Source organism: Ochotona curzoniae, unplaced genomic scaffold (genome assembly GCF_017591425.1).
Source record: "Ochotona curzoniae isolate NIBS_2020 unplaced genomic scaffold, NIBS_Ocur_1.0 patch433, whole genome shotgun sequence".
In the NCBI taxonomy this organism is placed as follows: Eukaryota; Metazoa; Chordata; class Mammalia; order Lagomorpha; family Ochotonidae; genus Ochotona; species Ochotona curzoniae.
This window is the reverse complement of record NW_024467010.1, coordinates 1,726,584-1,754,369: the sequence shown is the minus strand read 5'-3', so window position 1 is coordinate 1,754,369 and position 27,786 is coordinate 1,726,584. Positions and strand designations below refer to the sequence as shown.

General features: G+C 57.4%; 2 protein-coding genes across 2 annotated transcripts in view; one reads left to right on the top strand and one right to left on the bottom strand.

The window, feature by feature from the left end:
• The window catches only part of LOC121167926 (coronin-7), a 46,506-nt gene that overhangs the window by 6,532 nt on the left and 12,188 nt on the right, over positions 1-27,786 (top strand). Inside the window, exons 6-9 of the mRNA XM_040997649.1 lie at positions 2,323-2,399; positions 8,844-8,894; positions 13,434-13,520; positions 13,995-14,077. Coding sequence (XP_040853583.1) covers positions 2,323-2,399; positions 8,844-8,894; positions 13,434-13,520; positions 13,995-14,077 — 298 coding nt within the window. The remainder of the gene's footprint in view (positions 1-2,322; positions 2,400-8,843; positions 8,895-13,433; positions 13,521-13,994; positions 14,078-27,786) is intronic.
• LOC121167927 (vasorin-like) lies at positions 18,263-20,296 on the bottom strand. The gene has a single exon (XM_040997650.1). It carries the CDS (start codon positions 20,294-20,296, stop codon positions 18,263-18,265), a length of 2,034 nt encoding a protein of 677 aa, XP_040853584.1.

Here is a 27,786-nt window from a genome sequence, read left to right as displayed (position 1 = left end):
TGGTAGTGGTGCAATGTGGCAAGGTTGTGTGCACCTTGGTCTTGTGGGCTGTTCGTAGATGCTGCCCACTCTGTTCCCCACTGCACCTGCCCCCTTCTCTTAGCTGTCACTTTTCTGCACTTTTCCCACTAACTTCCTGGCACTCCAACTTCTTCAAATTCTTTCCCATTTTTTTTTTTACAAATATTTATTTATTTTATTGGAAAGGCAAATATACAGAGAAGAGGAGAGACAGAGAAGAAGATTTTTCCATCCACTGATTCACTCCCCAAGTGGCCACAATGGCCGGTGCTGTACCCATCCGAAGCCAGGATCCAGGAACTTCTTTCCGGGTCTTCCACACAGGTGCAGGGTCCCAAGGCTTTGGGCCGTCCTCAACAGCTTTTCCAGGCCACAAGCAGGGAGCTGGAGGGGAAGTGGAGCTGCCAGGATTTGAACCAGTGCCCATATGGGATTCTGGCGCCACAGGAGGACCTTAACCATTATGCTATCACTCCGGGCCCAAATTATTTCCCAGTTTTGAAATCAAATTACTGACTTCCCACCCAGAGGTGAGGATTGTGCTTTCCTTGGTACCCCATCCTTCATGTAGGGCCTTTTTCCCCCTCCTGCCTTCCCAGAGAGGACATCTAAGTGTCTGCACAATTGTGTCTCTGTGGTGATACTATGAACCCATTCACTGGGGACCTCCATCCTGAGATTCCGAGTTGAGGTTCACCCTTGCTCTGGAGGGTGGTGTTGTGTCCAGGCTGGGTGAGGTTCCTGCCCTGGGACTGGGAGCCAGGGTCCGTGCCTTGCCTGAGGGCTGCTGTCAGGTCACCAAGTGTTCCTGAGATGGACAGCATCAGTTACTCTGCGGAGCCCACCCTGGAGGAGCCCTCTGTGGAGTCGGTGGTGTGCCTTGAGGACAGGAGGTATGAGACCCAGGGTGCAGGCTGGGAAGGGCCCCTGGGGGTTCTGGAGCTAACCAGCCCTTCCGTCTGCCTGAAGGAGCTGGCACAGCCTCTGCTGTAGCTTCTCAAGCTCTTTCCACAGGCCTGGTTCCTGAGGCTGTGGACTCTACCAGCCACCTGCCCGTCCATCCGGCAGCAGTTCTGCCAGCTTTGAGCAGGAGAGGCTCAGGGTCCAGTCCCTCAGCCAGGGCCTCGGTGCAGGAGTGACTGAGGTTGAATGAATCCTCAGGGAGCAAAACTCTGTGTGGAACTGATCTCTTGATTTGAAACAAATTGCTCCAAAACATGGGGGCTAAAGCATCTTACAGTATTGATTATCTCACCCATTGCCTAAGGCGCAGGAAGTCAGGAGCTGCTTGGGCAGGTGGCCTTTGCTCAGGGTCTCTGAGTTGCTATCACCTAAGGGCTGGATGGGAGGGGGTGGGAAGGGGCTGCTTCCCAAATGGTTAAGTCAGAGGCGGATGGGAAGCACGAGCTGGTGTCCCTCCTGTGTAGGAGCCTGAGTGACCAGGGAGCGTTGTGCAGCTCACAGCCCTGCCTTGGGACCCTCAGGAGTGGCTCCAGAGTGAACAGGGAGCGCCGTGCGGCTCTCAGCGCAGCCTTGGGAGCCACTCCTGAGGAGGATTATTGCTGACCCAAGTGAGCTGGCATCTGCTGAACGGGAAGGTGTTGGATTCCTGCTGTTATCAGGAGCCGTACACTGGCCAGCGACAGAGTGTTGTCTCGGAGTGCTAGGTGGGGTGGGACTGATTCCTGTTGAGGCCATGCCCTGGGACCTGCTCGAGACTTCTGCCTCCTGTGGCCCCAGGCGTTTTGTGGTTCGTGGCTGGCTGTGCTTGGAGTCTTCAGTGTCTGCCTGCGTTGTTTCTTTGTCTCAGAAGGACACAACTATAAGGTTTAGGGCACACCCAGATAACCTCAGCTTAACTGGACCATCAGCCAAGGTCTGTTCAGAGGCTACTTAAGGTCACAGGTTAGGACAGTGACATCTCTTGGGCAGGACAGGGGGAGGTAGGAGGAATAGAGTTCAACCCATGACAGGTTTCAGGAATGTGTGGATGTATGTGAAAACACCCACACCAGGGAAGTAGAGTGGAGATGACAGGAATGATCTGGTGGGGAGGTGTTGGCCAGAAGCGGTGGAGGTGAGAGCCAAGTGCAGAGCCTGAGTTGAACTGTGGCCTGGAAGAAGTCCCTGGGTGCAGGTGCATCCTGTCTGAGGGGAGCTGCCATCCCTAACCTGCTCACTTCCACCAGAAAGCCTGCCTTGTCAACTCTGCCTTTGCCCCTGGGGTTCCCCCAAGTCAGCTCCCAGCAGCCTCGCTGGTGTCAGCATTGAAGGGACCTGACTTTGCCTGCTTCCCTGCAGAGCTGATGGCCCACGGGGACCTGGTGCAGAGCGCAGTTTGGAGCAGGGATGGTGCCCTCCTGGGCACAGCATGCAAGGTAAGTGGATGACATATAGCCCCTGGCTGTAGGCTCCTGGCTCACCTTCCAGGCTTGGGATTCACGGTGATGAAGATCTCTGCACGTTTGTGTCCTCCCCACCTCATCTGCTCTGCCTCTTCTGCTCCCGCTCCCTGTGAATCCCCGTCTGAGGCAACCCTGGGCTCCTGGTGTGTGTAGTTTGACCACATCCCCGTGCTGGGCCAGCCTCCCCTGCCTGCCTTCCTGGGAGGCTCAGCAGTGTGTATGCAGGGCATGAGCCAGGCCTTGTGCAGGCATGGAGGTGGGGATCAGGTGGGGCAAGTTCAATATTTTAGCATGATGGGTTAAGCTGCTGCTTGCAGCACCAGCATCCCATAGTGGATGGCCAGTTTGAATCCTGGCTGCTGCACTTCCCGTCTAGCACCCTGCTAATGTACTTGGGAAGCAGTGGTTGATGGCCCAAGGTGATTGGGCCCCTTGCACTCACGTGGGAAGCTTGGATGGAGTTCTAGGCCCTAGTCTTGGGCCAGCCGTGCAACCATTCAGGCAATGAACCAGCAAGGAAAGGTCTGTTTTTCCCTCTCATTCTGTCATTCTGCCTTTCAAGTAAACAAATCTTAAAAAAATAGAAGACATGGAGGGAAGAATATTTACCCCCGTGCCCCTGCCCCTGCACAGGGATATGGAATTTGAAGCTGGTCAGACAAGGGCCCAGATGGATAGAGTTCTGAGATCATTTTGGGTCAGGTGGGCCTGGTCCAGGAAGAGATCGCACAGCCTGAAGGCAAAGAGCCAGGCATGTCCAAGCCAAAGCCAGGTGGTGTCCTGCGGGGTGCACGTTTCCCCTGGGGAAGCTCCCTTAGGAGCTGTGGTTTGCAAGTGAGAGCACCTTCAGGGGAGGAAGAGACAGCCTTGGCTTGAGGCGGGAGTGGAGGCAGAGGCATGGGCATCAGAGACCCCTGAGAGCCAAGCTGTTGGTAGGAGGACCAGGAGGTTGTGAGGTTGGTCCTGGCTTGCAGGGGAAGAGGCCCGTGCTGAGATGGGATGTGTGAGTGCTCTCAGTGTGGTCTAGGTATGAGCTGTGTCCCAGATGTGTGCAGGTGGGAGGGGGGCCAGCTTTTTTGTTTGGGACAGAAGCATTTCTTTCTCTATATATTTTATTTATTTATTTATTTATTTTTAAAGATTTATTTTATTTTTATTGGAAAGGCGGATATACAGAGAGGAAGAGAGACAGAAAGGAAGATCTTCCATCCAATGGTTTACTCCCCAAACGGCTGCAATGGCTGGAGCTGAGCCAATCTGAAGCCAGGAGCCAGGAGCTCTTCTGGGTCTCCCACGTGGGTGCAGGGTCCCAAAGCTTTGGGCCGTCCTCCACTGCTTTCCCAGGCCACAAGCAAGGAGCTGGATGGGAAGCGGGGCTGCTGGAATTAGAACTGGTGCCCATATGGGATCCTGGGCCGTGCAAGGCGAGGACTTTAGCCACTACACTATCGTGCCGGGCCCTGTTTATTTATTTTTATATGTTTTTTAAAATGGAAAGTCAGATATACAAAGAGGAGGAGAGATAGTGCATGCCAGGCGAGGACTTTAGCTGCTAGGCTAATGTGGCAGACCCTCTCTATTTTTAAATAAAGTCTTTATTTTTTAATGATACATTTCCTTAGGTTTAGGGATTTCTCATTCCACCCTCTCCTCCCACTGTTTTGCCCTACATTATAACAGTAGTTTAGTTCATCCTTCTGCTAATAAAGAAGCTTTTCTCTGAAACCCCAGGGGGCCCTGGAGGGTTAGAAGTGTAGAATGCAGGGCCCTGCCATGGCCTCACAGCTAAAGTCCTTGCCTTGACCATGTCCAGATCCCATGTGGATGCCAGTTCTAATCGCAGCATTCCCACTTCCCATCCTGTTTCCTGCTTGTGGCCTGGGAAAGCAGTCGAGGATGGCCCAATGCCTTGGGACCCTGCACCCGCATGGGAGACCTGGAAGAAGCTCCTGGCTCCTGGTTTCAGATTGGCTCAGCTCTGGCAGTTGTGGTCACTTAGGGAGTGAACCAGAAGGAAGATTTTCATCTCTGTCTCTCCTTCTCTCTGTATATCTGACTTTGCAAAAAAAGAAAAAGATATATGTATATTTATTTTTTAATTTTATTTTTACTTCTTTTAAAATTATTATCATCATTCTATGATACAGTTCCATAGGTCCTGGGATTTCAACCCTGTCCCCTCCCCAAATCCCTTTCTCCCCCACCAAATTCCCCTATATCATTACTATAGCATAGCTCTTCATAAACAATCACATGTTCATTGCAGGCATGGACAGTGGCAGAGAGTCCAGTATCTATTATAAAGCTAATAGTAGTCCATCTTTGATCTGGAAGTAGAGATGCGTACTCCACTGCATCCTCGCATTTGGACATGATAGTCTCCATTACACAGTCACCACACATCCCTCTTAAATGAAAAGCCACAATACAAAATCAACAACAGGAAGAAAAATAGAAATTTACAACACCATGAATTTCTCAAGAGGTTTTGATAGTTCAACAGTCCTGAATTGCTGGCGATCCCTCCACTCCAATCACGATGAAATCTCTCCCTAATCCACTGGCTGCTGTAGTCCACCTTAGTGTCTCCGGCTGCCCAGATCTTCACTGCCAATGCTTAGCTGGGGTAGTTGATCAATTTGTTCTGTTCTCCGTCCTCTGCCATGGTACCAGGTGTCCTCTGGAGGCTCCGATGTACTGCCGTATCCTCCATGTACATTGGATATGCTGTCCTCTGCTCCATCTGAGCCTCTGAGGAGGCCCAGCTCTGACACATCCACTCCCACAGTCAGCCCATGGAACCTACAATTCTCTCCATGGTTAGGGTTCTGAGTCCAGCGGCTCAGTTGGTAGGAAATTGCCATAGAAATCTTATCAGAGGCCGTCCCAGACCTGATTCTTGTGTGTGTTTGCCAGTACAGGGTCCGGCACAGTCTATCACCCAAATCAGCCTACGCACACACTGGTAGTTGCAATTGCTGGGTCAGTTCTGTCTCTAGCCCCATGTTTCATGCAAGCCAATGGGTATTGGAGCATAGGATTGCCCAGGTGAACCTTGCGATGGATACTAAGAGGAGAGATGTGCCCTTTGGCCCCGGTTCTGGTCCTGGTTCTGGTGCAGATGCCTGTAGGTGTGTGTAGAGCGAGGGCTTGCCATGAGCTGAGAGGGTTGGTGTGCCCTGGCAGCCCCACTTTGTCAGTAGTGACCAGCCGGGGCTCTGCCTTTGTGCGCTAGGATGGCTAGAACCTGGGACTGCCTGCTGGTTGGGTGTTGGACACTGTTTCCCAGCAGACCATGGGCAAAGCTCCCTGCCCCTGGTGCCCATTCCTCCTGGCCTGCTGCCGTTGGTTGGGAACAGAGCTTCCTCCAGGGACCACCCAAGCTGCTTCCCAGTTTGCTTCCAGCTTCTTTTCCCTCAGATCTGAGAGCGGCCACCCGCTAGGGGGCGTGCGGACCTTGCGGATGGCAGGACTCACCCCTGCGCTCCCAGGCGTCAATTTGCAGGAGGCCCAGCCTCACTCCCTGCTCAACCAGAACAGTCTCAGTGCCCCTCTGAGCCCTGGCCTGGGCCCGGCATTAAGCTTGTCTTCCTGGGCGTTCACTGTACTGCGCTCTCAGCCCCAGGATTGAGCTGTCGTCTTCTTCAGACTTGGCGAGGTAGCAGGGAGTCAGCAGCAGTCACTGATGGAGACAGACACCTGTCTCCTGGGCGTGCAGTGGGAACAGCCTCACAGCCTGGTGGTGCTTGTCCATCTCTGCCCTTGGTCCTTGTCCCTTGTCCCTAGTTATCATCTCTGTCCTTACCTGTCCCTTTTGTCTCTGACGATCTCCATCTGCCTCTGAAGGGCCTCTGTACTCCAGACTGTGGATGGAACAGTGCTCTGTGCTGTGCCACATGCCAGGTTGTGCCTGGTGCCTGCCTGGCATGTGGCAGGAGCTTCATGAGTTACTGCCAGGAGTGGCACAGAGCTCTAGGACCCACTGACATATGCCAGGGAGGTCTGGCTTTCGAGGTCTGTGCTGGGCCTGTTCCTGCCTGCTCCTAGCCGCTTCCCACCATCTGCTTCCTCGTGTGGCGGTGCACACCAGCAAGCTCTGGGCCGCCGCTCCTCCCCTGCTGGCCCGCCTTCCGCAGTGTGTCTGCCTTCCCAGGGCCAGTTCTGTATAGCCTTGCAGACTCTGTGTGGACGTGAGCTTCACCCTGAACCCCTCACTGGGGCCTGGTTACTCACTGCTTCCTCCTGGGCAGAGGCCGCATCTGTTTGGTTTTGTGCCCTTATTCTGTTTTTTTTTTTTTTAATTTTATTTATTAAAGATTTATTTATTTTTATTGCAAAGTCAGAGATATACAGAGAGGAGAAGAGACAGAGAGGAAGATCTGTCCAATGGTTCGCTTCCCAAGTGGCCACAATGGCTGGAGCTGAGCCGATCCGAAGCCAGGAGCCAGGAGCTTCTTCCAGGTCTCCTACATGGGTGTAGAGTCCCAAAGCTTTGGGCCATGCTCGACTGCTTTCCCAGGATGGGATGCGGAGTCGCTGGGGTTAGAGCCAGTGCCCATATGGGATCCCAGTGTATTCAAGGTGAGGACTTTAGCTGTGAGGCTACAGCGCCGGACCCTGTAGTGACCATCTTTGTAGGCATAAGTAAGATCTCTCTGTCGTGTTGATTCTTTTTTAGGTTTTTTTTGTTGTTGTTGTTTATTTTTACTTGAAGCTTGGAGTTATCAAGAGAGAAGGAGCAACAAAGAAGAGAAACCGTTCATCTGCTGGTTCACTCATTCCCCAAATGCCCCTTCACCAGCCAGAGCTAAGCTGATCCAAAACCAGGAGCCAGGAGCTCCTTCTAGGTCTCCCGTGTGGGTACAGGGACCCAAGGACTTGGGCCGTCCTCCACTGCTTTCCAGGCCTTAAGCTGGGAGCTGGATTGGAAGTGGAGCAGCTGGAAGCTGGACCCGGCACTCATGGGATATTGGTGCCGCAGGGAGGATTAGCCTAGTGCCACCATGGTGCCCCTTCTTTTTCTTTCTCTCTCTCTCAAGATTTATTTGTTTGACAAAGTAATAGAAAGAGTGGTGGGGTGGCACTGTGGCTTAATAGGCTAATCCTCTTAGCTTCAAGCACCAACATCCCATATGGGTGTCAGTTTGTGTCTCGGCTGCTCCACTTCCCAATCCAGCTCCCTGCTTAAGGCCTGGAAAGTGGTGGGAGGGTGGCCCAGGTCCTTCGGATCCTGCGCCCATGTGGGAGAACAGAAGAAGCTCCTAGTTTTACATTGGCTTAGCTGTTTAGAACGTGAAACCACAGATGAAAGATCTGTCTGTCCTTTTCTGTAAATCTGCCTTTCCAATAAAAGTAAACTTAAAACAAAAGAAATGAGAGCAGGAGAGCAGAGATCCATTTACTCATTTACTCCCCAAATGGTCACAGTGGCTAGGGACTTTCTGGGCTGACCCCAGGACGCTAGAACTCTGTACAGGTCTCCTGCATGGGTGGTGGTGACCCAAGCACTTGGGCCAGTATCTTCAGACAAAGGTCCTCGACTGCTTTGCAGCTGGGCTGGATTGCGCCCATATGGGACCAAGGCAGGAGCAACTTGGGCCAGTATCTTCTGCTTTTTCACGTTCATTACGGGGAGCTGGATAGGAAGCAGAGTGGGTGGGGTTCGAACTGGGGCTGTGATGTGAGATATGTGTCGCAGGTAGCAGCATAACCCACTGCACCACAACACTAGCCCTGAAGCTTTATTTTGCACTGAATTTTTCGTGGCCAAGTTCGTAAATAAATGGTCCCTGAATGCAGGTTGGGCATGGGCTCTGGCCTAGTTCTTGAGCGTGTACGTTGGTATACACAGTTGCGTGCTTGCACACGTGCACACACAGGGATTATTTTGTGGCATCTCACTCCAGTACGGTTCTGTGCTGCTGCTCTGTGTGCTTTTGTCTCGGCCTCGGCTTGAGTGTGTCAGTAACTGCATATCCATGGCCTCATTTACATACCTTCCTGGTTAACTGATAGGTACAAAAGTCATGTTACCACATGAACCCCTTCAGGCCGGGCCCAGCACAGGACTGGGCATACCCCGTGCAGTGAGCAGCCTGGAGATGGTTGTGGGCCTCAGTTTGCCTGTCTGTGAAGGGGTCGTGGTGACTGTAGCACCTCATGAGGGACTTGGGCAGACCAGGGGAGGTCCCCTGTTTCACAGGCCTGGGGGGTGCGTCGGGGCTTGGGAAAGTGAACCCAAACTATTTTTCCAGATGAGTGGGCAGGAAGGGCCTCCTACCCCTGGCATGAGGAGGAGGATCTGGGCTCTGGGGATGTCTGCTGGTGAGCAGCCAGCCTTATTCTGGGCTGCAGGTGGAGTCAGGCTGACTCTGGCCCCCTGACTTTAATCACCTGCTCTGTCTTCTTCATTTCCAGGACAAGCAGCTGCGTATCTTTGACCCCAGAACCAAGCCCCAGGCCTCTCAGGTGAGTTGTGGGGTGAGATTGGGTTGCTGTAGGGGTGACTCGAAGCTTGTCTCTAACTGAGGACCCAGCGGTTCTAGCAGCTGGGGGGGCTGGCTCAGGTTCATAAGGAAGGCCTGCTGGAGCTCTTGTGAAGCAGTGTGTCCCGGAGCCTGGGAGGGGCTGGCTGTGGTCACAGGGCGGGGTGCAGCCTGGCTGGGCGCTCAGGCTTCAGCAAGGTGATCAGCAGTTCTGGCTTCCCTCCCTCCTTTGCAACCCCACCCCCTCTCGCTTGCTCCCTTCCTGACCCGAGGAGGCCGAAAGAGAGCTCCTTCTGAGCTGTGTTGCCACACAATGCATAGATGGGACTGGAGTGCACACGGCAGGGATGCTGTGTGTTTGAGGCAGCAGATGTCCGGTGGGGGTGGGGCTCATTCTGTCACACACCTAGTAGGCGGCAGCAGAGGAGCCAGCCCCGTGGCCCGCCACAGGCACACAGGTTGTTACTGAGCTGATCTGATGCTTTGCTCAGCACCTGGTCTTGTAGCACAAGCCTGAGTGGTGCCGACGGGGGATGGGGGGTGGTGAGGTGGGGGAGTGGCTAGTTACAGAGTTTAGTGGGGGGATGCCCAGATTTGCTTTTCTAAAGGCACATCTTCAGGGAGATGGAGTTTAAGGTCCAGCCGCCAGCTGTAGGGAAGAGCTCTTCTCCCCCAGTTATGCCCCCTGCCCAGCATCAGCCAGGGGTCCCATGTACAGCCTCACAAACCCACTCATGTAATGAGTTGTGACTTTTTGGTCAGTGGTATCATCGGTTCCACTCCTCCAAACTGGAAAGAGGTCCCATGTGACAGGTGAAACAGCCTGCAGAGTGATTTTGGCTGAACTCTGACCTGGCGTTTGGGTAAAGCCAGCTGACTGCTCTGTCCCACAAAGAGGACAGTGGCTGTTGAGTTGCATGGAGGTGTGGGTGTGGACCCGAGGCCTCTCTCTCCCTGAGTAGCTTGCTTTGAATGATCTACAAGCCGTTGCCAAGAAGAATATTCTAGAATCAACTTGGAAACTGAGCCCTCCCCCCACTGGCAGGGGGTGGGGGGATGGGGCAGGGAAGGGGCAGGGGCCTGAGTTACTGCCCTAGCTGGGCATTGCAGGGGGTGAACACCCAAGTCAGAACCCTCCTCCCCCCCCCCCCCGCCTTTCCCCCCCTCTGCCCCCGCAGGGCTGGGGGTGGAGCTGGCGTGGCTTTCGGCCAAGGGCTGCGAGTTCCTTAAAGAGAACAGCAAAGAGTATCTGCTTCTGGAGGGAACCCCTGCAGGGGCTTTGCCCAGGAGACTTGGGAAGCACGTGGGTGGCTCCCCCCAGCTGCTGGGACCATGCCTGGCGCATTGCGGGGGCAGCAGGCCTGGAATGCTGCCCTTGGTGTGGCCCTGCCCCCCACTTCCTCCCAGGGCATCTGGCCCACACCTGGCTTCTATTAGGAAAACCGCTGCTGGCGGCTTGGGTTGGTGTGAGCTGAGGGGCCAGTCCCGGGAGAGGCCTTGCAGGAGCTGTTCTAGTAATTTCTCCTTCTGGCATGGCCAGGGGCAGGGGTGAGGGAGGATGGGGACTCTGTGGCAACCCTCTGCCCTCACCTGGAGGCTGGTCCTCGGGTCTTCCCCCACTATCTTTATTGAACCCTGTCCCTGGCAACCTGGGTTCAGAACTGGGCTCCTTGGATGGCTCCCTCCTGTTCATGCCCCAGCCTTATTTTTGTTTGTGTCCCAGGGCAACTTCTTTCCACCCTGACCACCATCCAAGGAAAGTGGCCCCTTGGGTCTTTTTGTTGTCCAGACCAGGTCAATAGGGCTCAGAAAGGTCCTGTTGCCACTCCAGGGTCACACAGCAAAGCAGCAGATGCTTGGTCTGACCTCAGAACCCCCGGACCTCTCTGCTGCCCTTGGTTATGCTAGAGGCCGGGGTGGGACAGGCCAGCTCTTGGAGCTGTTGAAGGAAGCAGAAGTCTGAGGCCAGGTTGTGAGTGGTTGTGAGGCCTTGGGTCCTTCGTCAGGGCAGTGGGGGCCTAAGATGAGCCCTCTGATGCATCCCTGTGCCTCCTGACCACCCTGTGTGTCAGGGCCTGGCCAACACCTAGAGCCTTCCCCTCCTCACTGAGCTGGCTGAGGAGGGGAGTCCTCAGCAGGCAAGGAATAGGGGTCTCACCTGTAGGGCAGGTCCCCTAGCTCAATGAAAGAGCCTAGGGCACTCAATCTGCCCTGCCTCTGCCCTGTACCGGAAGCATTGCCATGGTGATGGAGAGATTTGGCTGCAAATGCAGCTGGAATGCTGGTTATTCATCTCCCCCTGTGCCCCTTGGCCACAGCATCTCTTCCCAGGGGGCAAGAATGGAGGGGACTTTGGGTCATCTTGGAGCCCACCTGCAGCCTATCCCATCTTTGCATGGCCTGGCCACCAGTGCCTTCCACCAGGCCTCTTGTGATGGGGTTGGGCTCCAGCACAGCATAGCTCCCCAGCCTCTGTTACCCCATAGAGTCGGGGCAGGAGGACCTGAAGGGAAGGCTCGCTGAGGCCAGCCAAGAGCTGTGCTTTTTGAAACTGGAGGTGGTTCCAGTGGCCTGGGGTTGAGGAGGGAGCAGGAGATATCCTGAGCTGAGTGTGCCCCAGGGTACAGCCTGTCTTCAGGAAGGCTGAGCTGAACACTGCCTCCCTCTGGAGTGTTTGCTGGAAACCCAAGGATGTTCAGGGGGCAGCTGAGGTTCCTGGCACATCCTGGTCCTTCTAGCTGTAACTTTACTTCATGCAGGTCTCCTCCCTGCTGGGCTTCAGGTGCCTGTGAGGCGCTAAGCGGTGATCCTGGCCTGCTCACAGGTGCAGGAGGCTGTGTGACTAGAGGAACAGCCTCCTCTGCAGGCCTCTGGTTCCTCTGTGTGTGACAGGAAATCAGGGGCCCAGGCCACAGTGAGTCTTGTCTCCCACCTCTCTGGACCATCACAACTGCCCCAGTACCTCACACCCTCTACTCCTGTTGTAATTCCTTCACACCAAGTGCAATGTGCCAGACACAGTTCTGAGTTAATGCCAAAACCTTGCAGGAGGTCCTTCCAGACCAGGAAACTGGGGCAACATGGGCAGGGCTGGAGTGTGCGCCTACTTGGCGTGTACAGCTCCCTACCTTCCCTGCCTTGAGAGTCCTTTGTGGCCCCCTGCATGGTGTGTGGTAGCAGAGGTTTCTCCTGGGTCCATACCTGCCTCCTGATACGAATATGCCTGGGGCGCAGGGCCTCTATCCTCTGTGTCCCCAGTGCCCAGGCTGGTAGGTGGCTCTGACATTTGGGCTGTGAAGGCTAGCAGAGTGACCAGTCCTACTTCCCAAGCTACTAGAGCCTTTCAGGACTGGCTGCACAGTCCCTGACTTGTGGAAGGCTCTGTATGTTTGTTGAGTGAATGAATGGATGAGTGGGCTATGAATGACTTAGTTGGAAATCATCAGTTTGCTGCTTCCACAGGGGTATTTGCATGCCAGTGGAAAAGGCCAGAGCCCAATTGACTCTCCTAAGTGCCTCTGGAGTGTTGGGGGGTGGGGCTGGTCAGTGATATGACCCTTATCCTGACCCTACAGTCCCTTTTACATGGAAGGGGTGTAGGACTTAAGTTCTCAGGCTCCAGCCCCCACTTCCTGTGCCGGCCTCAGCTGGGTGGGAAGGGAGCAGTGAGAAAACCCCCTTGAAGGACGCGGTGTGGAGCTTTCCAGCGTCTCCCACGCTGGGGTCTGCCTCCACGGGCTGGGGAGGGGGCCCCGGGCCAGGTCCTTGCTGGCTGCCTCCCTCCCTTGCTCATTCATTCCCAAGGAGATCGTGGGAAGCTTGGAGGAGGCTGGCCACGGTTGGGGTGAGCTATTTTTGGTAATAGGGTCCTTGTCTCAGGCTCCAGGGGCCAGAGTGACTGGGAGGGAGCTGTTTGCATTTCCTCCAGTCCCCCTCGGGTCCCCCCTGCCAGGGCCCAGAGGGACAGGGCTGCTGCCTGCCTGCCATGTGACCAGCACCATTCTCCCTGGGGGCTGCGGGAGGACAGGCACTGCTCTGTCCCCTCTGCCACCTTCCCCAGAGCCCGGCCCCAGGCTCCTGCCCTGGCGGCATCAGGAGGCCCAATAATCCTCATAATCCTGTGATTTGCACGGTGCTTTGCTGCAGCCCCTCTCCTTCCAGACCAGCTCTAGGAAGCCCCATTCACATGTGGGAGGACAAAAATGAGACTTCAATGGGGCCTGAGGTTCCCACAAACACGTAGCTCTGGGTGTGAGAACCAGGATCAGAGATTAAGGGGGATCCCCAGCGGAGCCCCTTACGCAGGCACTTGCAGAGGTATGGAAGAGCAGCCACTGTTAGCCCCATATTAGGGAGCCTGACCGGGCAGCCTTTGGTGGAGCTGAGGCAGGGGTGGAATTCACCTTGGGTATGTGTAAGGTCTCCCTCAGCCTGAGCAACTGTCTATGGGCAGTAGGATTTCCCCAACTCAGACCGCTGGTAAAGGGTCTAATGGATCAAGGCCATCTCTTGTCTCCCATAGAGCACACAGGCCCATGATAGCAGCAGGGACGGCCGACTGGCATGGACAGCTACCCAGGAGCACCTGGTGTCTACTGGATTCAACCAGGTAGGGGCTGCTGCCTGGTGAGCAGGGTATGGCCAGGTGGAGACATGTCCAGCGCTTCCAGCTTCTGCCCTCAAGAGCGCAAGGGGAAGGCCACTGGGAGGCCAGGGCACTGACACCAGTTCCAGCCCTATCCATATACGGCCTGGCTATGCAACCCAGGCTGGGTCTTCAAGCCCCAGGGGACCAACAGCTCCTGAACACTGGCAGATTCCATTTGCAATAGCTAAGCCTGACCCTGGGAACCCTAGTGGCCCTATAGGGAGCAGAGTCCATGGAGGGAACCACCCCGTCCCTTGTCACCTTAGCCTTCTTAAAGCGGCAGTGCATGAAAATCCAAATTCTATTTTGCTTGTGGCCCTGCTTGCTCCATTTTGGGCTGTACCCTCAGGCTGTGGGTTCTAGGGAGCCCCCTGGGAAGGAGAGGGGTGGTTGAGGGACAGACGCTTCTCAGCCTGTTCCTGGTCCTGCCCACAGATGCGTGAGCGTGAAGTGAAGCTTTGGGACACTCGACTTTTCTCCAGTGCCCTGGCCTCCCTCACACTGGACAGCTCACCCAGGTAGGAACCGCAGGCCTTGCTTGGGAGGGCTGAAGGCAAAAGTGCTGTTGGGAAGGCCTGTTGTCCAACCCATCCACAAGTTGAATGGTGCTCAAGCTGGACATTAGGGAAACCAGTCCTGTCCACGAGATCTCCCAACTTCACCAGCAGGGGGTGCTGAGGCATCCTGTGAGTGGGGATAAGCTAAAGTGACCCATCTTGTCCTGTCCAGTCCTGGCTGGCAGAGTGGGCCTCAGTCATAAGGCAGGGTCACAGCCAGGAATTCATGCATTGGGAGGGAGGATGCTGTCTACAGCTGTGTCCTCAAGAATGCACTTAGTGTTGCCGTGGGGTTCGGGGCCCAAGGAAATGAGTGTGATGATGGGCAGGTAGCTGTGGCTGGATGTGGGGTGACACTGGTACACTGGCAGGTTTCAGATGGACTCAACTCACTTGGCACAGCTGTCCCTGGTCTGTCTCCAAATGCGACTGGTATCCATGCACCTGGACCTTCCATCCCTGCCTCCAAAAGTTAAGTAGAGGAGTGGGTAGCAGTGCCCAGGCAGTCCCTGGTGAGGCCGGGTCAGCTCTGAGCACAGCCGGCTTTGGCCTGCTGTGACTCAGGAGGCCTACAACAAGCACCTTTGGGTGGCCAGTCCTCGTGGTTCCACAGCCACCCACGCTGCAGCTGGGAGCACTGAAGCTGTGGGTTGAGGTTGGGTGACTCAACCAGGTGAGGCCTCGGGTGAGGGCAGAGAGCTGATCCTGGTTCTAAAGCCTCAGCTGTGACTCAGGGAGGCCCCTAGGGGTCCCAAGAGCCCAGAATGTGCCCTGGGCCTTGGCTGGCTCTTCTGGCCCCTGCTTTCCTTTCACAGTTGGGAAACCGAGTCATGGGGGCAGAGACCTGGCTGAGTTCCAGCAGCATCAGGGACAGTGAGCATGCCTGCGAGTGGGATGCACACTTCAGGGTCTTCCTGGGACAGTTTGAAAGGGTCCCCACTGAGGACCAGTGACTCAATAAGCCCCTCATTGGGCCCCCAGAGGAGGGAAACTCTGGGGGAGGAACCCTCCTTCCCTTTCTTCCTTTCCTGTCTGGGGTGCAGCTGGGAAGCTAGGGAACAAAGTTTTCTTTTTGTATTTTTTTTTTCAAAAATTTGTTTTTATTGGAAACATGGGTAAGATTTACAGAGAGAGAGAGGCAAAAAGATCTTCCATCTGCTGATTCACTTCCCAGATTGCCACAATGGCTGGAGCTGAGCTGATTCAAAGCCAAGTGCTTTTCCCACACAAGTGTAGGGTCCCAAGATTTTCAGCTGTCCTCTGCTGCTTTTTTTCGGACTATTAGCAGAGAGCTGGATAGGAAGTGGAGCAGCTGGGACACAAACTGGCTCCCGTAAGGATAGTGGCACTTGCAAAGTGAGGATTTAGCCATTAGGCCACTGTGCTGGGCCTGTGAGTGAGGCTTTCATACCAGGCCAGGCCAGGGCTGCTCTTAGCTTCCTGGGGACTCACTGAGAACAGATTAGACCCACTCTTACTCAGAGCAATCACAGCTCCAGCTGCCAGGTTCCACGTCCCAAGCTGCAGCTCTCGCACTGCCCTGGCATCTTCCTGCCTCAGCTAGATACTCTCCGCACCCCCCTCCCAACCTGAGGCCCAACAGAGGCGTTGGTGTGAAGGGACTAGCACCAGCCATCAAGTGCTCTTCCACTCACCGCTTCCTGCCTTCCAGGCTCCACCCTACACGGATCACCCCTGCTTGGTCCCAGTGTGGCTCCTGGAAGAGTGAACGATGCCCAGACCCCATGGTGCCACTGGCCAAAGCTGACCCTGTAATTATAGTAGTTAAGAATAGCCTGGAAGGACCAGTGAGGACTGGAATTTTACAAATCATTCCCAGATGGGCAGCCAGACCAGTGTTCTACCCCCTTATCCAGCCCAGGGCCCTGCCTGGCTAGGCTAGCACCCTTGGCAAAGGAACCGGGCAGGACTTTCCACCCTCCACAAAACTGGTGGGTGCCAAGAATGTGTGACAGCCTCCAGGCTGTTGTGAGAGTGGCAAGTTGCTGTGGAAGTGAGACCATACCCAGAGAGTGGGCAGGATGTCACCTGAAGGCATAGCTGCTGTGTCCACTCTGCCATGTTTGCTGTCACTGGGCTACAGCCTGCCTGTCTTGGGTTGGGTAGAACACTCGGGTGTTCTAGGCTTACACCTCTCCCGGGAGCGTGTGCCATGGTTTCCACTTCTCTTTGGGATGATGAGGATTCAGTCTCCACTGAAGGTCAAGGCACTACCCAGTGGCATAGTGGCAATTTTCTGTGTGCCGGGTGGACTGAGCTGATGGTGAAGGGAACAACAGACACACAGACACATTTGTCTCAGATGCAGGAACAGGAAGGCTGTGACTCCTACACGCCCTGCCAGAAGGCAGCCCCTGGCCATCCAGGGCTGCCACATCCCTCTGTCAGCTCCTGGGCCCTCCTAGCTGGAGACGGTATGAATCAGAGGGGTGTCTTAAGACCTGGCTCTCCATCACCCTCAGCCCTTGGAAGGCCCTTTGCCCACCCTGCTTCCTGCCATCACACCAGGCCAGGTTTGCTTTGCAGCAAAAACATTTACTCAGCAGCCGCCTTGCTCCGCTCGGCAGTAGCCCACAACCCCACAAAGACCCCTTTGATGGAGCTGTGGCGGGGGAGGGCAGGTCTGGCTATGCCGTTCCCCTAATGGGACCCAGGCCTACAGGAAATTCACCTGGGCTGCAGCCTCTGCGTCTTAGGAGGAAGGGGCCCCACCCAGGCCCACTGCTACCACCCACTGCCCGCATGACCTACCACCGCCTCCTCTCTCCATGTGCCAGAGCCCTCCGCAGCCGCTAATTGAATCCAGAGCCTCGCATGGCCGCGCCTGACTCGGCGCTGACATCAACACCCGAGCTGTGGGGCCTGGCCTCCAGGCTTGGGACTGCTTCCTTCCCACTAGGGGTGAGGTTGGAGCCTGGGGCTGTGATGCAGAGGACGTGGGCATGGGGCCTTGCCTGAGTCCCTGGAGTATATGCTGGGGCCCTCTTCAACTCCCTGAAGGCAAAGGTGCTGGGTGTCCATCCCCACCCTGAGCGCCCATCCCTAGTCCAGGCCCCAGCTGCACTTGGCATCCCTGGCTTTGTCTCCCACTCTGCTTGTGGCCTTCTTGAAGACATTCGTGCTTCTGAGGTTTCCAGAAAGCCTGGGTACATCCCTAGTCAAGGGGGTGAAGGAGCATTGTGAGGTCACCAGGCCTGGCACAGTCTGTAAGCCAGACAGCTCTTGGCCCTAGTCCTGAGCCTGCCCCTGATGGATCTGACTTGGCTCCTCTCCCTCCCAATCATGGGTCTTGCTTTTACTGATCCGTGCTTCCCACCCACCAAGGCCCTTTCTCTACTGCTGGGCCTATGAGGTGGGAGCAGGATTTCCTAGTGAGGGGGCAGTGGAAGGCCCCTCATGCCACTCTGGTCAAGCCTTTAAGCCATCGGCACTCCTGCCAGGCCTGATACCCTCCCTGCACCCAGCCTGGACACCTTAGGGATAAGCTAGAAAAACACTGGTTTCATTTTATCTTTTTATTTTTCTTACAAAAGGCCTTCATATCATTGTTTGTCTTACAAAAACCAAAGTCCTTGTCTCTGAGTTTAAAAAAAAAATTCCCAGAATAAATGGGAAAGGATCTCCTATAAATATGTTTTAGAAAACAAAACAACAAAAGCAAAACAAAGTGTTCCTAAAAGCATCTTCCTTTCCAGTTACTTCTGTGCCTTCATTTCCATGGGGCCAATCCGCAGGCCCCAACCCCGGTCCTTACCCTGCTCTCCCTCTGCTCCCTTTCTGGAGGGCTTCCTTCACTGCCCCCAGAGTCTTCATAGGGTAGGGGAGTCTTCATAGCAGGGCCCAGCCTGTGTTACCAGCACACAGCTGAGTATGCCATGTCCCTGGGTTGTGCAGTGCAGGGGAGGTGCAGGCCCCACCCCCTCAGGTACTACAAGGGCTCAAGGGACCCTGGTGCTCCTCTCCCAGGACCCAGCATCTCATGGGTGAGGTCCGGAAAGGCAGGGACTGACTGCGGTCACCAGCTGCACCTGCACCTGTCCCACAGTAGGGACTGAGAATTTGCTTCTCATGGCAGCAGGAAGCACAGGCCTAGAGCCCACCCTGACTACTGCCTCATTCCCAGACTTAGATGTAGGGCTTAGCAGGCAAGGGCCCCTGGGGACTGGGCCCCACGTACCCCATGAGTGGTACTTCACACTCAGGTCCATTGGACAGGGCCTCCCCACTGCCCTCCGTTGCCTTGGGTCCTGGTTCCAAAGGGGTCTTCACCCCCTCAAGCTCCAGGGGCCCAGCCCCTGGCCCTACCTGCCCTTTGCCCTGTGCTGCCACTGCTGCTGACCGGCCCCGCCGCACACAATAGGTCACCCCTATAGTGGCCAGCACAGCCAGGAGCACTGCAGCCAGGGCAGGTGCAATGAGGAGTGGCAGATTGCCTTCCCGGGCCTGCGTAACTGGGGAGTGGTTAGAACGGACAGCCTGGGGCGTGCGGGCCTCCCCGCAGGCCTCCTCACCCTCAGGCACCCGCCCAGCCCCCAACGGTGTGACACAGATGGAATAGGTGGCATTTGGCCGCAGCTGGGTAACTGTGTACTCAGAGAGTGAGGCAGGCAGCCGCAGTGTCACCAGCCGCTTGTCTGGGCCAGACAGGTTGCGGTAGGTAAGACGGAGGCTCCTGAGCTGTACAGGGCTGCCCTGCAGGTAGCGCTGTAGTCCCACCCGCAGGGAGGTGGGGCTCACTGGCTCAATGCCCAGGGGAAGGGGCTGGGGCTGCCTTGGAATGGTTGATGTGGGACTAGGCCACGCACCTTGCCCTGCCCAGCTCTCACAGTACAGGCCTGTAAAGCCCTCTGGACACAGGCACTCCAGGTGGTACTGCGGCCCTAAGCGGCAGGTGCCTCCATTGAGGCAGGTAGATGTTGGGCAGTCCTGGGGCCAGGGTTCTGGTACTGCAGTTGGCAGGGTAGTAGATGGCAGGCTGTGGGCCTCAGTAGCTGGCTCTGTGGAACTGAGCCAGGTGGGAGCTGGGCTGGAAGGCGAGAGTGTGGGCTCCCACACCACAGGCTTTGTGGTGGGTGCTGTGGCCGTGGTGGTGGTGGTGGCTGGGCAGCCAAAGTCGGCATAGTCAAGCTCTAAGAGCAGCTGGCCAGCGTTCTTGGGTGGGAAGTGGCAACGGGTCTCCTCGGGGCTAGCCAGCGTGACACGGCTGTCGCGTACCCAGGGGCCAAACCAGCTCATGGGGCACACGCAGTTGAAGGGATTGCGGGCAGCTGCCAGGAGCCGCAGGCGGGGTAAAAGGCCCGAGAGGTCACTGGGCAGGACTTGCAGACTTAGGTTGCTCAGGTCCAGCTCCTGCAGGGAAGCCAGGCCAGCCAGGTCCTCAGGGCGCAGCTGGGCGATGCGGGTGTTTCCAGCCAGCCGAAGGCGCGTGAGACCCCTGAGGTCTCGGATCACAGAAGGCACACGCTCCAGCTGGTTGTCAGACACATCCAGGTCGTGGAGGTTGCGCAGGCGGCCAAAGAGCCCCTCATCCAGCTGCTGCAGCCCCAGGCCAGCCAGTCGCAGGGCTTCCACGTTGGCAGCATCCAGCGATCCGGGCCCCAGGGCTGGGAGGCTGTTGTGGCTGAGATCCAGCAGCAGCAGGCGGGGCAGGCTCAGTGGGGGTAGTACCCGCAGCTCATTGTCCTGCAGCTTGAGCTCCAGGAGACTGTCAAGTGCATCAAAGGCCCCTGCTTGGATGTGGCGGATGCGATTCTTCCCTAGGTAGAGGCGCTCGAGGTGCCGCAGACCACGGAAGGTTTCGTTGGTAATCTCTCGGAGCCTGTTGGATGTCAGGTCCAGGTTGCTGAGATTGACAAGTGGCTGGAAGACGCCACCTGGCAGGCTGGCGATCTGGTTCTGTGACAGGTCCAGGAGTTGCAGGCCTGGCAGGCCGGCAAAGCTGCTTGCATCAAGTGTGGTGATGCCGTTCTGAAAGATGTACAGGTCAGTTGTGTCAGGTGGCGCATCTGGGGGCACCGTGGCTCCCTGGCGGGCAGTGCAGAAGACAGTCCGTGGCTGGTTGCACTGGCAACCTGAAGGGCAGCCCTGCACCCTAGGTCCCAGGGTCAGCAGCAGGAGCAGTGGCAGGGGCAGCCCTGTCAGGGGGCTCCTTGAGCGCATCTTCCTCCCTGGGAGCAGAAGAGGCAGAGACAGGAGACAATGAGTCAGGGGACTCAAGGGCAGCTTCCTGTCCCCAGTGCAGTAGAGCCCAGCAGTTATGAGTCAGGTCTTCAGTGCCCCCAGCCCAGTTCCCATCCCAGTCACCAGTCATGTGTTATCATTGTCCATCACAAGCACTCACTGGTTTGATGCACGTAGAGGTCAGCATGGGGCCCAGCTGCACCTAGGCCTCCAGTGACCACATGTACCACTTCCCCCTCCGGTCCTTCAGGCCCTCCTGCGGGTACATGGGCAGGTCTCTGTGGTGGATGGGGAAGGAGAGAGAATCCCAGGTCTTGGAACAGCAGCCCCTCCCTGCATCGTCTGGGAGAGAGGGGGCGGGCAGGCGGCCCGGGGTGCGTAAGCAGAGAAGCTGGCTGCCCCAGGCCGCGGCCCCTGCCGCCACGCTCCACGTCCCTCCCTCCCCCTGGTGAGGGGAGACCGCAGCAGGAAGACTTCACATGGAAACTATGGGATCGGTGTTTTTCCACTTCTAGAGTCAGACCTGCCTGGGACAGGGGCTGTGGGCTGCCAGGATGTGGCCGGCGGGAAGGCTGGGGGGCGGGGGGTAGGGAAGGAGGCAGGCAGAGCCAGTGGCCATGATCCCCATTGAGACAAGCAGGCAGGCAGCCCTAATCCTCAGGTCCCCCGTTTTCTGAGGAGCAGTGGAGACTAGATATGAGGGCTCATGAGGCTCAGAAATGGGGTATTGTAGAGGGTCATGGGGGTACCTCCATTCCCCTCCCACCTCTTGGGGTGTGCTTTGGTCTGGTTACTGAGAAAGGGGAACTGTAATCATCCCCTCTGCAGTGACAAGGGAGAGCCCCCGGTGTGTGCTGGTGATGGCTGTGCCTGTGCTGGCCCAGGATGCAGCCATCTTGGTCCCCCACTTCCATTTCAGGAGACACTGTTTTTCCTACTCCCAGATAATAGAGGAAGGGACAGGGACAAGAGACATTGGCCATCACAAAGCCCAGGATGCAGGGCATCCTGTTCCCCCAGTTTCCAGCCATCCTTAGGCCCCAGCTGTTTGCTCAGCATCACTTAGTCTCCTGTGGGGAGCAGTCTTTAGACCACCCCCCTCTGAGGTCCCTGATCCTATACTGGTGCCAGTCTGTCCCTGGGAGGTAGTCCTGCTCAGGGGCCGGCACCCCTCCCTTTCCTGCCTGCTCTTATACAAGGGCCTTTTGTGCTAGAGGTCTGGCCAGCCAGCCTTCCCTTCCCCCACAGTGGCTGTCCAGGTAACAGGACCCCAACCCAGCCCAGTTCTGCCCCACTGCCCTCAGCTGCAGGGAGGAGCTATCTGTGCCACACCACCCCTCCCCCACTGTCACCACCCCCAGGTCCTGGGCTCCTGGAATGGGAAGAGGAGGAGGAGGTCACAGGACTGACTGCCAGCTCTAGGTAAAGGGAGGAAGCCTTGTCACCTGGGGTGAGCTGGGCAGACCACAGCCACCTGCTCAGCTCCCTGGAGGGAAGTAGTGGCCTCTCCTAGGAGTCTGCAGTCCTCACTAATTAACAGTGGCAAAGACCCCTCTGAGACACCCTAGCTGGGCCCCCTCCCCATGGGGGGCTCTGTAGGCTCCTGGCTGTGGGTCACCTCTTTGCCCTGTCCAGCACAGCTGCCTACTGAGTAAATGGTCCAGGGCCTTCTTGGGTCTGCCTGTGCCTGTCCCTTGTCTGATGACCTAAGGCCCTGTGTGCCACACACTCCCACCTCCTCCCTGAGGGACTACTCCACCCTCCCTGACTCAGAGGACAGTGGGTGGGGCCTGGTCTCCAGATGTGAGCTGTGAGTGACCCCCACCCATCCCACATCCATATGGAGTTGAGACCACCTCCCCCTGAATCAGCCCTCCCCACAGGGCCATGACAGGGTCAGGTGGGAGGGGACCCTGCACGCGGCCTCACTGGCCACGACTGTGGCAGTAGCAGCTCCACTTGGGCCTCATGGGCGGCTGGTTAAGAGCTTGCACCCCAGGCCAGCAGTCCTGGACACCAAGATGTCCAAGTTGTGAGGCTATGGATGGCAGCGTGGCTCTCAGCACCTATATCTTTTGTGTCTCCAGGATATTTCAGATCCAGCAGAGGATGCATGCAGAGCCCTTAGCATGAATGGCCAAGCATGCAGGCTGGTCCTGTGGGTTGGTCTGGCCTGGGGGTGGCCATCTGGCCAGCAGGTAGTAAGCTATGAGATAACTGTTAGGACCAAAATGACTTGGGTGTTAGGCTAAGGCGACATCCACAGTCAGAGGGAACTCTGTGTCATCTTCCTGCTGCTCTCAGGAACATACAGTAGTGAGCTCCTGTGCCTGAGCCTGGCTCCCTACAGGGCGAGTGAGGCAGGAGTTGGTGCTGAGGTTTGCAAGCCACAGGCTGGTAAGAGTAATCCTGAGAGAGACCCAGAAGCATACCCAAGTGACCTTGCAGAATCAGCATAAGTAGCCCTGCCCCTCCCCCGTTTCTCCTCCCTGAACCCCCCATTTCAGAGTTGAGATTTTAATGCTGATTTTAAACGGGGAGATCTGGGCACAGGTCTTTGTAGGGCCCCCCTGCCTTGTGCTGACCTGTGCTGACCTGTGATTACAGGGGCTCTGCCTGAAGCAGGCCTGTGCTTTGATATTTGATCTGCTGAGCAGAGCCCAGGGGAGACCTTTTCCTATGCAGAGGCTGTGGGGGAGTTTCTGGAGACCCGCCTCCTTTCTGCCCAGACTCCTGGGCTCCACTGCCCACTGCCCTTCTTGCTTGTCTAGCAACAAGGTCTGACCACCCCCGGGGGTCTTGGCCAGCTCTGTAGGGATGGCCATGGTGGCTGTACCTCAGGGCAGTTGAGCTTGTACTTGAAGCACATGCTGAGTGGCCAGTGACCGTGGACTCCTGAGGGTCCTACCCATAAAACCTGCCCTCTCTGATGGACACAGATGCCATAGACAGGAAGCCCCGGGACCTGCACACTCAGGCTGCCCTCCACCCTTGCTTGGGTGGTTGGGAAATGGAGGTTGAGTGTGCTCAGTCCTGGAAGGGGGTGTGTGGGGGTGAGCTGTGTTTTGGCCAGCTCCCTGCAGCACATGACCTCCAGGAGGAGCTCTATGGGAAGACTAAGGAGCTCCGTCATCCCAGCACTCAGAGGCAGGGGAGGGGGCAGCAAGATGCCCCAATCCTCCTTCCAGCATACAGCACACTGTGGGCACCCTACTCACATCCATGCCTGGAGATTGGCAAGGACAGGTGAATCATGTGTTGCAGAACCTGGGCCTTAGGTGGCATGTCCAGCCCTCAGGCTGGTGCATCTCAGTGCTCCTGGGTAAGGACACATGCCTGGATGGGTGGAGGGGACAGGCTTGGGCAGACATAGGCCCACGCTTCCTTTCCTGTGCTAGATGCGGCAAAGTGGGCTGTAGGGACAGGCCCTGCAGATCTGACCCTGTGGCTCTGAGTCTCCAGCTTCCAGCACTGGCCTGCCTGGGCCTTGCACTGCCGGCCAGTACTGGCAGCAGCCCAGCCCCAGGAGTTTGCCAACCCCCCAAGGCAGGCGGGACTGTGCCGGCGGCCAGGATGGCTGGCTCCAGTTTTGCTGACGTGTCTGAGGAGCTTGGGGCTCTTGCCTGGGTCCACCTCATCTCCCTTCCCTGGGACACAGCAGCTCTCAGCCCAGCATAGTGAAGAGGTGCCTTGGAGGCTGCTGGCATGAGCCTTTCTCCTGGCAGGGTCCTAGCCCTAGCTGGGGATTAAGCCAGCTCCCCACCCCCCTGGGGACAGCCTTTCATATTGCCCTGTCCACCACAGAAACAATGTGGCAGCAAGGGGGGCACTAGATACCCACTTGCTTCTTACCACACCCAGTGCCCGGCCCTCCCCAGTCTTTTGACCACCCGTTACCCTGGGGGCTTCTCAGCCCCTGCCATACATCAGTCACTCAGAAGGCTAAAAAAACCCCAATTCCCTGGGCCCCACTGATGAGAACATCCAAGCCAGTGACTTGGAAAAACTCCTCCACCCAGCCAGAGGTCAGAACCCTGGGATTATGGAGGGTACCAGCCAGAGGTCAGTAGGTATCCCCCTCCAGGGAGGGGGCAGGTGTGCACCAGCCAGCAGCTGGGCACTTCTCTGCCTCCCCAGAAAGCTGGCTGTCTTGCCCCAGGTGTGAGGTGACCTGGCAGCCAGCAGACCTGTCAGTCCAGCCCTGGAGATGAATGACTAAGGCTAGTGAGGTTCAAGGGAGCCCTCGGGGCAGTGGGAAGTCTGGTCAGTCAGGAGAGGGGCCTGTCAGTCAGGAGAGGGGCCCGTCTGCTAGCAGAAAACACCTGTGGTCCTGGGAGCTATGTGATGGCTGTGGCCCAACTAAATGGGCCAGTTCAGATGCCACTGTTGGCACACAACAGGTGTGATGCCACTGGGCTGGACCCAGACACCCCGCCTCCTCACCACCCTATCTCCACCCATGCCAAGCACCTAGCTAGTAAGGCCCTAACCCTACAATTAACCCTGACATTGCCAGCAAAACACCTTAGTCACCAATGGAGCTATGAGCTCCAAGCCAAGGCAAAGAGCCAAAGGGCTCTTGTCCTTTTATGCTCACCAGGCCCTGCACCCCAGTTACTCTCTGTCGGAAGTGGCCCCTTCCTAGGTCTGTGTGGGCTGAGGGACACACAGGTGAGCCACTGCCCTGCCCCCACAGCTCTCACTGCTGCCAGGCCAGGCTCGGGCTCAGGGCTCAGGGCCAGCAGAGGCCCCAGAGGCTGCCCCAGCCCCTTCTCCATGTAAGCCAGCTCCCTCCTCCCGCCTTAATTAAATCTCTCAGGCAGCCTCCAGGAATGTCAGAGCCCTTATTGCATTCCCCAGGAGTGCAGTGGGGGGCCGTCCTCAACCTTGAGGGAGAATGGGTCCTTTGCCTGCCCCAACCTCAACCCCCCAAAAAACAGAGGTGGCTTGCAGGAAGCCTCCTCCAGCCTCCTCACACCCAGCCAGCTGGAATGAGGAAAAGCGAAAAGTGGGGGAGGCCTGAGGGCCTGGACGGTGAAGGAGGGAAATCAACCCGGCTGACTCTGGATGGAATGTGGAAACCGATAAAAGGCAGGCGAAGGCGGCTGTGCTGCTGCCCCTCCCCCGTGCGGGGCTCCCCAGGCACCCCCGCCCACCCCAAATGCGGCTGGGCTGCAGTCACGTGCCCAGACACACGCCCACGCCAGACACACACCCACTGGCCACACTCTTGCACAGGCACACGCCTGCACACACACACACACACTCTCTCTCTCTCTCCCTCCCCTTCTCCAAGAACTCACGCAAATTCCACAGCAATGAGGGGAGCTGGTTTTCTTGGCAGTGCAGAGCCTTGGGCTCCCCAGCCCAAGGAAGGGCTCTGAGGAGAGTCGAGGGTCACTCCAGAAGGGTTGCTAACCCAGGCAGGTAGCCTTGCTGCCCTTGACATGAGCCTGGAGCCTGGCACTGGCTCGAGGTGCCTTCTCCGCTCGTGATGGAAGCTGTTTGGCTGGCTGAGGGGCAGCTGCCGCCTGGGCCCAGCTGCAGCCCTGCTTCCCTGTTGCTAGGGGCTGACCAGCACCAACAGCAGGGTCCTCTTAAAGGCCCCTAATCCTGGCCTGTGGGTGCAAATGTCACAAGAGCAGGGCCTATGGTCATCCCTCTGCTGCCCCAAGGGGCTTGCTAGGGAGGATCGTATAGGTCATCCTGCTCCCATGTCCAGAGTGTGAAGGGTGGCGCCAAGGGACAGTCACCCCCCCACCCCTGGTTACCCTTAGTACCACAGGTTTCAAGTGGCCATTCTAATCTGCAGCCACATCAGGCCGGGGGAGTGGGGACAGGCAGAGCCCAGGCAGCCAGGCTGGCACGTGGGTGCTGGTCTTCCCCTCTGGGCTGGGAGAGGCTAGATAATGGTCTGGAGGGAATCCAGCTGGGCTGCTCATTTCCAGGGCCCTCTTCCTGCCTCTGACACTCTGTTTACAGAAGCTCCGGGGCTGACTCCCCTGGGAGAAGACAGTAAACTCTGGGGACTCTGAGCCCATCCCCCTCACCCGCCTGCCCTAGCTCTGCAGGGCTGTGCCAGCAGCTGGGCTGGCTCCTGATGGACCCTGCTGGAAGGGCGGGTGGTAGAGGGGGTGGGTACCAGCCTGGCCACCTCTGTGCCAGGACAGCCAAGGCCTAACCTCATCAGAAGGGACCTTTGAGCTTCCGTCCTGTCCTCATTCACGGAGGCTCTTGGCCTGAGGATGGGGCTTTGGGGTCATCATGCCCTCCTCCAGAGCCTACCCTGTCCTTGGGTGCAGCTGGCTGGCTAGCAGGGGGACAGCTAGACCTCCAGGGTCTTCTAGTACCCAGCAACTCCATCTCTGGGCGCCAGCAGGAAAGGCGGTCAGCGACCCTAGTGTGGTAATTGTTAACCAACGGGGGTGAGGCAGAATGGCTGGCACCAATGAGCAGGCTTTGCCAATGACCACAGGAGACCCGGCAGTCCCAAGCTCCAGCGCTGCCAGCCCAGAGACACAAAGGACTAGGCTGGCTCTGGGCCACTAGGTTCAGATGGGGCACACTATGCCAGCCACACTGCACCCCACCTGGGAGATCGCATCAGATCTCCGCCAGCTTTCCCCCCCTCCCTGGGGCTGCATGTCTGCGGACCCCTTCTCTGTTCTGAGTGCCAAAGGGTCAGCTGTTCTTGACAGGACCACCCGACTGTCTGACCCCAGAACGGAAAAGTGACCCAAGTTTGTGGCTTCACCATCCCCTCAAAGAGGTTTGATTCATAAAACTGTGCCTGCCCGAGGGCCCAGCCGTAGGAGGAGGAAGCAAGGGAGGGGGTGTTTATTTTGTCTGCTCACAGCCTCGCCAGCCGGTTAGCCGCGGACACGCGCACCCTGGCCCGGCTGTGGGGCGCCCCGGGACCGCCGCGGCAGGCGCACGGGATGGGGTGGGGCGTCGCCTGCGCCCGAATCCGTGCAGGTGGCCGTGCAGGGCTGGAGCTGGGGCCGGGGTCCCTCCCTAGGTGCGTGTGCACGCAGGGGGGGTCCGTTCATGAGCAGCGCTGCCCGGCATCCCCTCCCGCAGCCACCCGGCCCCGCAGACACTCACCAGGCAGTGGCAGCGGGGGGAGCCCGGCGGAGTGGCCGTGGCCTCAGTTCTTCCCGACCAGCCGGTCCGGAGGTGTCCGGACTCCCGAGGTAGCAGCGTTCGCGTCTCCTCGCCCCGGGCTCGGGCTCCGGAGTCGGCCCGCTGGAGGCGGGTCACGCCTTAAGAGCTAGGAGGGCGGGTCGCCTCTCATTGGTCGGCGATACGGGCGGAGCTCTGGAAGTCTCCGCCCCTCCCCGCTGCCGGGGGTCATCGGGCCGGACTGGCCTGGTCCTCACCCCGCCACCTCCCCGAGCGCGCAGAAGGAGCGATTTGGTCTGGAGTCTGGCGTCCCGGGCTCCAGTCTGTCTGCTGCTGCGGAACCAAGT

Excerpts from the sequence above, each read along its gene's own strand:
- LOC121167927 (XM_040997650.1), bottom strand. The coding sequence starts at position 20,296 with ATGCGCTCAAGGAGCCCCCTGACAGGGCTGCCCCTGCCACTGCTCCTG.